Consider the following 9,730-nt stretch of genomic DNA (forward strand, 5'->3'; position numbering starts at 1 on the left):
GTCTGCTCCACTCCCTAAAATCCTAAAAGGTTTAACGCTCCTGGACAACAGTGGGATTTAATATTGGGCGAGAGCCCCGGTGACAGGCGCGGGATCCATTTGTATACCAGCTGTAAAAAATGATTGCCCTTGGCGTTTTGTCCACCTTCGTTACAACCAGTGCCAAGCGCCACCTCAGTTGTGGCAACGGTTTTTTACTCAGAATACAGAGTGAGAATGTTTGTTAAAGCTTGCATTGTTTTCTGGTTATTCCCGAGAAAGAGATGGATAGGATAGCCCACATACAGAGGTGCTTCTACAGTTAGCTCCTTTATGATACAAGTGTAGTCGGCTGTCTGAGATGTAAACGAGACCATTGTAATGTCATACTGTCACAAACGCGTGGGTGTTGTGTCAAGCACAGTTAAAAACAGTGGAGCATAGACAAATTTCCCTAATGAATTTTAGGCCAGTAAATTACACGTACATTTTTGTCCACATAGGTAATTGTCTAAAGAAATGAAAACTAATGAAGTGGCCATTTTAACATTTGGATAAATTATACTTTTCTAACGTTAATATTATTAAACTTCAACAAGCATAACATGTTCTGTGTAATTGGTGAACAAATGGTCTGGACACTCGTCTATTCGGAAGCCCCGCCTGCAAGTTATCTATGGAAAAAATATGAATGGATGATTTATGTGGACTTTTCTATTTTAGAATCCTGCTGCTGGCCTTTTCTATTGGCTGGTTTAGCCAGGAATGAACCATCTGTGATAAACACGGACAACTATCGGCTACAGTGATCCAGCTATGTGACATTTTGATACAAATGCCTCCAATTTAGCATTATTTAATGTTTTTGCTCATATAATTAGTACACTGACAAAAAACTATTAGCAAGTATTAAACCGGACCGATATATATTATTTTATTCATTTGGATGAAGTGGTCTCCTCCACTGTCTTTCCCGACTCCGGAGCTGTCAACCGCAGTCGAAAAGGGAGGGTCATAACATGGCGTCTGAGCAGGTCCGTTTTCAATAGCCTAAGACATTCTTGTTTTTCTGCATTTCACATTCACGGTTTGCTTTTCAAACGTCTGGGGGGTTTAGATTTAAGCATCTACATCAATACGAACTATTTTGAAAGGATTTATTTTAGTCGGACGTTGTAAAGCGGTTTCGGAATATACATACGGTTTTACTCTTCCCAAGCCCTTTATAATGTTTTTTTATGATAGGCTATCGCTCCAAATAACGGATGATTGGCGCAGTTTTCCACGGCATTGGTCAATTTAAACTGGTTGTATTATCCCAAAGCATGAAGTTATCTTTTAATCTGAGTTGAATATGGACATATTCACATTTGTTACGGGAAAATACGAGTGATTTATTTTTAGTCATTGCACACAGACAGAGAGACTCGGGTGTTTAATTTCGTGCATTCTTTAGAGCAGTCTGTCTATCCAGCGACGCCTGCGTTAACGCTAATTAAATACAATGTGGTAGTTTCAGTGTTACAATATATGGTTCTGTTTCTCTGTAGTGAGATATATATTTGTTACGTTGTAACTACATGTGGTAGTTAAATACATTGTTACAATGTATCAACTAGATTAACTAGACTGCAGAGTGGAATACAATACTGTAGTTTCAGTGTGATAGCTAGAACTCTCTTCACCATTCGTCTCACACAGTGAAGTCCATGCTTTGATTAACGGGGACCACCCAAAAAGTGGTGTGTAGATGTCACAGCATCTACACACTTTACACCTGAGCCTTTATACTGATGTTTACTGTTGTGTCTGTTGAAGGAGAGTTCCAACGGGCCTGTGAAGAGGTCTATGAGGGAGAAGGCCATCGAACGGCGGACCACCAACAAGGAGCACAACAGCAACTTTAAGGCAGGCTATGTGCCCATAGAGGAGGAGCGCCTGCACAAGACAGGCCTGAGAGGACGCAAGGGCAACATGGCTGTCTGCATCATCATCCTGCTCTTCCTGCTAGCACTCATCAACCTCATTGTGAGTGCCCAATTACACACAAAAGCTCCTCTGCATTATGTAATCATCCTTGTGTATCTGAATGAACTTTTAACTCAGGCTAGTAGCATGGCACCGGAGAAGATGGCCGACGTTTTACGTGCTCCTAACTGAATGTGTTATTTTGTTTGGTTGATTGTAACTTATTTTTTAAAACTTATTCTGTACATAATGTTGCTGCTACTGTCTCTCATGACTGAAAAATAACTTCTGGACATCAGAACAGCGATTACTCACCACGAACTGGCAGAGGCATTTTTTCCATTTTAACGAGTACGACGAACCCAACATGAAGGATATACTGCTTTCCCGGGAACAGGCCCAAATCCCTGTCATTTGCGTGAAGAGAAGACTGAGAAAAAGAGGACAGAGGACGGGCTGCCTTCTGAGACTTCGTAGGCGATCGAATATACCCCCACTGCCTTCCGTTCTACTAGCTAACATGCAATCATTGGAAAATAAAATCGACGACCTATGAGGAAGATTTAACTACCAATGGGACATTAAAAACAGAAATATCAATGTATATTTGTAAACAACAGCTGGTGCAGGATATCTAAGGAAGTCTCAAGGTTTTGCTCCCAATAGGCAGAGTATCTCATGATAAGCTGTAGACCACACTATGTACCGAGAGAGTTTTGATCTGTATTTTTCGTAGTTGTCTACATACCACCACAGACGGATGCTGGCACTAAGACCACACTCAATGAGCTGTATACTCCATAAACAAACAGGAAAACACTCATCCAGAGGAGGCTCTCCTGGTGGCGGGGACCTTAATGCAGGGAAACTTAAATCATTTTTACCAAATTTCTATCAGCATGTTAAATGTGCAACCAGAGGGGAAAAAACTCTAGACCACTTTACTCCACACACAGAGATGCGTACAAATCTCTCTGACCCTCCATTTGGCAAATCTGACCATAATTCTACCCTCATGATTCCTGCTTACAAGAAAAAAAATGTAAGCAGGAAGCAGCAGTGACTCGGTCTATAACAAGGTGGGCAGATGAAGCAGATGCTAAGCTACAAGACTATTTTTCTAGCACAGACTGGAATATGTTCTGGGATTCTTCTGATGGCATTGAGGATTACACCACATCAGTCATTGGCTTCATAAATAAGTGCATCGATGACGTCATCCCCACAGTGACCATGCATACATACCCCAACCAGAAGCCATGGATTAAGGCAACATCCGCACTGAGCTAAAGGCTAGAGCTGCCGCTTTCAAGGAGCAGGACTCTAACCCGGAAGCTTATATGAAATCCTGCTATGCCCTCCGACGAACCATCAAACAGGCATAGTGTAAATACAGGACTAAGATAGAATCATACTACAACGGCTCCGATGCTCGTCGGATGTGGCAAACCATTACAGACTACAAAGGGAAGCACAGCCGAGAGCTGCCCAGTGACACGAGCCTACCAGACGAGCTAAACTACTTCTATGCTCGCTTCGAGGCAAATAACACTGAAACATAAATGAGATCACCAGCTGTTCCCGGACGACTGTGTGATCACGCTCTCCGCAGCCGATGTGAGTAAGACCTTGAAATAGGTCAACATTCACAAGGCCGCAGGGCCAGATGGATTACCAGGACGTGTACTGTGAGCATGCGCTGACCAACTGGCAAGTGTCTTCACTGACATTTTCAACCTCTCCCTGTCCAAGTCTATAATAATATCAACATGTTTTAAGCATACCACCATAGTCCCTGTGCCCAAGAACACTAAGGTAGCCTGCCTAAATGACTACTGACCAATAGCACTCACGTCTGTTGCCACGAAGTGCTTTGAAAGGCTGGTCATGGCTCATGTCAACACCATTATCCCAGAAACCCTAGACCCAATGCAATTTGCATACCGCCCTAACAGATCCACAGATGATGCAATCTCTATTGCACTCCACACTCCCATTTCCCATCTGGACAAAAGGAACACCTATGTGAGAATGCTATTCATTGACTACAGCTCAGCGTTCAACACCATGGTGCCCTCAAAGCTCATCAATAAGCTAAGGACCCTGGGACTAAACACCTCCCTCTGCAACTGGATCCTGGACTTCCAGACCGGCCGCCCCCAGGTGGTAAGGGTAGGTAGCAACACATCCGCCATGCTGATCCTCAACACAGGGGCCCCTCAGGGGTGTGTGCTCAGTCCCCTCCTGTACTCTCTGTTCACTCATGACTGCACGGCCAGGCACGTCTCCAACACCATCATTAAGTTTGCCGTGGTAAACAGTGGTAGGCCTGATCACCGACAACGACGAGACGGCCAATAGGGAGGAGGTCAAAGAACTGTCCATGTGTTGCCAGGACAAAAATCTCTCCCTCAACATGATCCAAGACAGAGGAGATGATTGTGGACTACAGGAGAAGGAGGACCGAGCACACCCCCAGTCTCATCTACAGGGCTGTAGTGGAGCAGGTTGAGAGCTTCAAGTTCCTTGGTGTCCACATCACCAACAAACTAACATGGCCTAGCACACCAAGACAGTTGTGAAGAGGGCACGACAAAACCTATTCCCCCTCAGGAGACTGAAAAGATTTGGCATGGGTCCTCAGATCCTTAAAAGGTTCTACAGCTGCACCATCGAGAGCATTGGTTGCATCACTGCCTGATATGGCAACTGCCCGACCGCAAGGCACTACAGAGGGTAGTGCGAGTGGCCCAGTACATCTCTGGGGCCAAGCTTCCTGCCATCCAGGACCTCTATACCAGGAGGTGTCAGAGGAAGGCCCTAATAATTGTCAGACTCCAGCCACCCTAGTCATAGACTGTTCTCTCTGCTACCGCACGGCAAGCGGTACCGAAGCACCAAGTCTAGGTCCAAGAGGCTTCTTAACAGCTTCTACCCCCAAGCCATAAGACTCCTGAACATCTAATCAAATGGCTACCCAGACTATTTGCATTGCCCCCCCCCACCCCCTCTTTTACACCGCTGCTACTCTCTGTTATTATCTATTTATAGTAATTTTAATACCTCTACCTAATGTACATTTTACCTCAATTACCTCGACTAACCGGTACCCCCTGTATATAGTCTCGCTATTGTTATTTTACTGCTGCTCTTTAATTACTTGTTCCTTTTATATCTTATTCTTATCTGTATTTTTTTAACTGCATTGTTGGTTAGTGGCTTGTAAGTAAGGTCTACACCTGTTGTATTTGGCGCATGTGACTAATACGTTTTGATTTGCATGGCATCATGATAATGTTAGTTATGGTTATGTTATAACTAGTTATGATCATGACAATATTCAAATCAATATATCCAAATATCTGTACATTTTCCCAACTATCAGATCACTCTAGTGATCTGGACGGTGATACGAATCGGGCCTAGTGGCTGTGACAGTATGGAGTTTCATGAAAGTGGGCTGCTGCGTTTCAAACAGAAGGCAGACATGGGCGTGGTTCACCCACTGCACAAGAGTACTGTGGGGGGCAGGAAGGACCAGGACCTGGTTATCACCGGCAACAACAACCCGGTGAGCTCAGGCAAAACACACTCACTTAGGCAAAACACAGTCAGTTAGTCAAAACCCATTCACCTAGACAACACACACACACAACACACAGGTACAAACACACACTGAATAGATTGAACACACACATGCATTGTTGTAACTAGTCTATACATACACAGATCCCCAATACCCAAATATAAATACATTAACCTTTTGCTGCGTTGGGCTAAATCAGAGTGTTTCTTGGCAACTCTACTTTGAAACAAAAGTGTACACCTCAAACACATGGTTATGGGCTTAAAAATACTTAAATATCACAAAACCATTTGACATAGAAACACCAGATTTTCAGCTGGGTTTAAAAAACTATGTTTTAATTATTCAATTATGAAAAATATGAATAACATTCCACCCATGGGGCCACTGGGTCATTTGACTGCAGAAAAGGGCTACTCAGACTGAATACTCTTACATGTATATGTGTTCCAGGTGGTGTTCCAGCAGGGCTCCACTAAGCTCAGTGTTGAGAAAGAGAAGACGTCCATCACCAGTGACATGGGCATATCCTTCACTGACCCCCGCACTCAGAACACCTTCTTCAGCACAGACTTTGAAAACCACGAGTTCCACCTGCCCAAAGGAGTCAAAATACTCAATGTGAAGAAGGCCTCCACAGAAAGGGTATGTTTCAGGGTTACAGAAGCTATCTAATAAAACAAGTAATTAAACCGTAGGATTGACCTTGCAGTGTGTTACTGTAGATCAAATACATTCTAGAATCTGTTCCTGTCATTGATGAACATCTTGAAAAATCCCAGAAAAAGTGAAGACTCTCTTTCAGATCACCAGCAACGCTTCCTCTGACCTGTCCATCAAAGGGGACAGCAAGGCCATCATCCGTGGCAACGAGGGGGTCTTCATCATGGGCAAGACAGTGGAGTTCAGGATGGGAGGGGACATCGAGCTCAGAGCTGTGAGTGTCACCCCTTACCAAATTTGTAATACATGTATACAATTTGAAAGTCTATGGTGTAGTGTATTCCATTGACAAATATGGTTAACAAGGTATTTCCCTTTGCAGGAGAACAGTATTATTTTGAACGGATCTGTGATGGTGAGCGTCACTCGCATGCCTAACCCCCCAGTGGGGGCCAATGTGTATTTCGACGAGGGCCTGTTGAGATACAAGCTGTGTATGTGTGCAGACGGCACTCTGTTCCGTGTCCAGGTGAAGTATCAGAACATGGGCTGCCAGACCTCAGACAACCCATGTGGAAAGGCCCACTAAAGAGACTGGAACACAAACTGATGTTACACCATCCATCCTCTCCAACAATCAACAGATGGTCTGGCCAACCAGTGTTGAAATACCATAGAATGGTGTACAGTGCATACTCTATATGCTTTCAAAATGTAGCACACCCAGAAACACTCTTTTTTTATGGTGGTCTTTTTGTTTATCTGCATATTCACCTGGCCAAATATATCTAAATAAGTGCTAAAGTATTATCATAGTTTTTTTCTGACTATATGAAGTAACAACAGAAGCAGCACTTTACCAAGCCATCCAGTATTACCAGTATTCTGGATATTACCAGTATTCTGGATATTTCTATTAATCATGACATTTGACATTTATATTTCCGCTGGCAGCTGTTTGTGACTCAAATACAAGTCACCCTGCATTAGGCATCAGCCACTGATCACATAGTGTGGGACACTATATTTATTTATTGATTATGGTTAATTAAGGAGTTATGAGTTGGAGTTAGTGGGATATGTGCGAAATAGGAAAGTTAATTTTAGCCATTCAGTATTGCTGATTGCAGGAGATAATCTGTGCATGTTTAAAGGTCTAGTGTAGATTTTCATGAGTTGACTCTCTGTTAGGAGAATTCTAACAGACTCTCTCAGCACTCTATATTGCTATCTACATCTGCCTTCTCATCCAATACGTGCCAAACACTGTCTCTGTGTCTTCACAAAGGAAGAGATTAGAGTGTCTTTAGTTATGATGCCAAATTGAATTAATTTCCATGTGTCTATAATATATTGCCTAATGTTCAGAAAAGGGAATATACACTATATATACAAAAGTATGTGGACACCCCTTTAAATGAGTGGATTTGGCTATTTCAGCTACACCCGTTGCTGACAGGTATATAAAATCGAGCACACAGCCATGCAATTTCCATAGATAAACATTGGCAGTAGAATGGCTTTACTGAAGAGCTCAGTGACTTTCAACATGGCACCGTTATAGGATCGCACCTTTCCAACAAGTCAGTTAGTCAAATTCCTGCTCTGCTAGAGCTTCCCCGGTCAACTGTAAGTGCTGTTATTGTGAAATGGAAACGTCTAGGAGCAACAACGGCTCAGCTGCGAAGTGGTAGGCCACACAAGCTCAGAACGGGACCGCAGAGTGCTGAAGCACTTAAAAAACGTCCGTCCTCGGTTGCAACACTCACTATCAAGTTACAAACTGCCTCTAGAAGCAACATCAGCACAATAACTGTTATTTGGGAGCTTCATGAAATGGGTTTCCAGCCGCACACAAGACTAAGATCACCATGCACAATGCCAAGCGTCGGCTGGAGTAGTGTAAACTTGCCGCCATTGGACTTTGGAACAGTGGAAACATGTTCTCTGGAGTGATTAAATCATACTTCACCATCTGGCAGTCCGACTGATGAATCTGGGTTTGGCGGACGCTAGGAGAACGCTACCTGCCCGACTGTATAGTGCCAACTGTACAGTTTGGTGGAGGAAAAAAAATGGTCTGGTGCTGTTTTTCATGGTTCGGGCTAGGCCCCTTAGTTCCAGTGAAGGGAAATCTTAACGCTACAGCATACAATGACATACTAGACAATTGTGTACTTCCAACTAAGTGGCAACAGTTTGGGCAAGGCCCTTTCTGGTTTCAGCATGATAATGCCCCCGTGCACAAAGCGAGGTCCATACAGAAATTGTTTGTCAAGATCGGTGTGGAAGAACTTGACTGGCCTGCACAAAGCCCTGACCTCAACCCCATCGAACATCTTTGGGATTAATTGGTACGCCGACTGTGAGCCAGACCTTATCGCCGGTGCCTGACCTCTCTAATGCTCTTGTGGCTGAATGGAAGCAAGTCCCCGAAGCAATGTTCCACCATCTAGTGGAAAGCCTCCCTCAAGAGTGGAGGCTGTTATGGCAGCAAAGGGGGACCAACTCCATATTAATGCCCATGATTTTGGGATGAGATGTTCGACGAGCAGGTTTCCACATACTTTTGGTCATGTAGTGTACTTGCACTAAGATACACTACAGATTAATGCAGTCAGCTGTTTTTTTTGTCTTTTTCTGTGGTATTCATGAAGCTTTTGTTTGTTTCAATTATATTTTGTTAACATGGGTTTGAAACATACTATTGAGTGATTTTGTGCAATATAACATGAAGTGGCAATACTATAAGGGTGATGTTTATCTATTTTGAGCTCATTGGAATTTGTCTAACATGCTTAAATTGTGTATTAAATTATTTCTACGGTAACAATGTGCTTGGAGAAATGTGATAATCTCAAGCAGCAATATGGACTCCATGCTTTAATAGATGTAGGAATTCATTGTTTTCCAATGGAACCTTGAGAATGAGCTTTTGGAAAATATCAATGATTTAACTTATGTTTGTTTAAATAAAGGGATATTCTGTGTTTGGAAAGCCCTGTAATCTGTATTGCTTCTTGTCTCTTGCAGTTTTATTTTCACATTTGAAAACTGCCCTATTTGTACCATATCCCACAATGCCCACTTGGAAGTGTCAATGCATTTACAATGTACTAGCTATATTCTACGTCTACTGCATTTACAGTGTACTAGCTATATTCTACGTCTACTACATTTACAGTGTACTAGCTATATTCTACATCTACTACATTTACAGTGTACTAGCTATATTCTACATCTACTACATTTACAGTGTACTAGCTATATTCTACATCTACTACATTTACAGTGTACTAGCTATATTCTACATCTACTACATTTTACACAGTAAAAGGGCGCATTAACCAAGATTACTTTTATAGCATGAAATCTGTTCCGATCCAGTTATTTATCAATCAATAATAAATCCAAGCTATGGCATAGTTGTCCTTTTCATTAGTTTCTGGCAGCACAGTTAACTGGGAAAGACAAGAAAACAACATCCTGGTGAGACATTAACCATGCCATGTGAATGATTGAGGGAATCAGCAT

The 9,730-nt window shown here is 42.7% G+C and overlaps 1 protein-coding gene across 1 annotated transcript; it reads left to right on the plus strand.

Moving 5' to 3' along the window:
- The first annotated feature begins 799 nt into the window (after positions 1 to 799).
- Positions 800 to 9,203, plus strand: sgcb (sarcoglycan, beta (dystrophin-associated glycoprotein)). The gene is made up of 6 exons (XM_020499311.2): positions 800 to 1,013; positions 1,798 to 2,007; positions 5,333 to 5,518; positions 5,987 to 6,178; positions 6,339 to 6,470; positions 6,579 to 9,203. The coding sequence occupies exons 1-6, from the start codon at positions 999 to 1,001 to the stop codon at positions 6,783 to 6,785; spliced, it is 942 nt and encodes a 313-aa protein (XP_020354900.1). The 5' UTR covers positions 800 to 998; the 3' UTR covers positions 6,786 to 9,203.
- The last annotated feature ends 527 nt before the right edge of the window (positions 9,204 to 9,730 follow it).

The sequence above is a fragment of the Oncorhynchus kisutch genome, linkage group LG13, assembly GCF_002021735.2.
Source record: "Oncorhynchus kisutch isolate 150728-3 linkage group LG13, Okis_V2, whole genome shotgun sequence".
NCBI lineage: Eukaryota > Metazoa > Chordata > Actinopteri > Salmoniformes > Salmonidae > Oncorhynchus > Oncorhynchus kisutch.

What these genes read in the sequence shown, in the direction of transcription:
- sgcb (XM_020499311.2), top strand. An exon ending in TAGCACTCATCAACCTCATT is followed by an intron (nt 2,008 to 5,332) that starts GTGAGTGCCCAA and finishes CCCAACTATCAG; the next exon opens with ATCACTCTAGTGATCTGGAC. An exon ending in AGAAGGCCTCCACAGAAAGG is followed by an intron (nt 6,179 to 6,338) that starts GTATGTTTCAGG and finishes ACTCTCTTTCAG; the next exon opens with ATCACCAGCAACGCTTCCTC.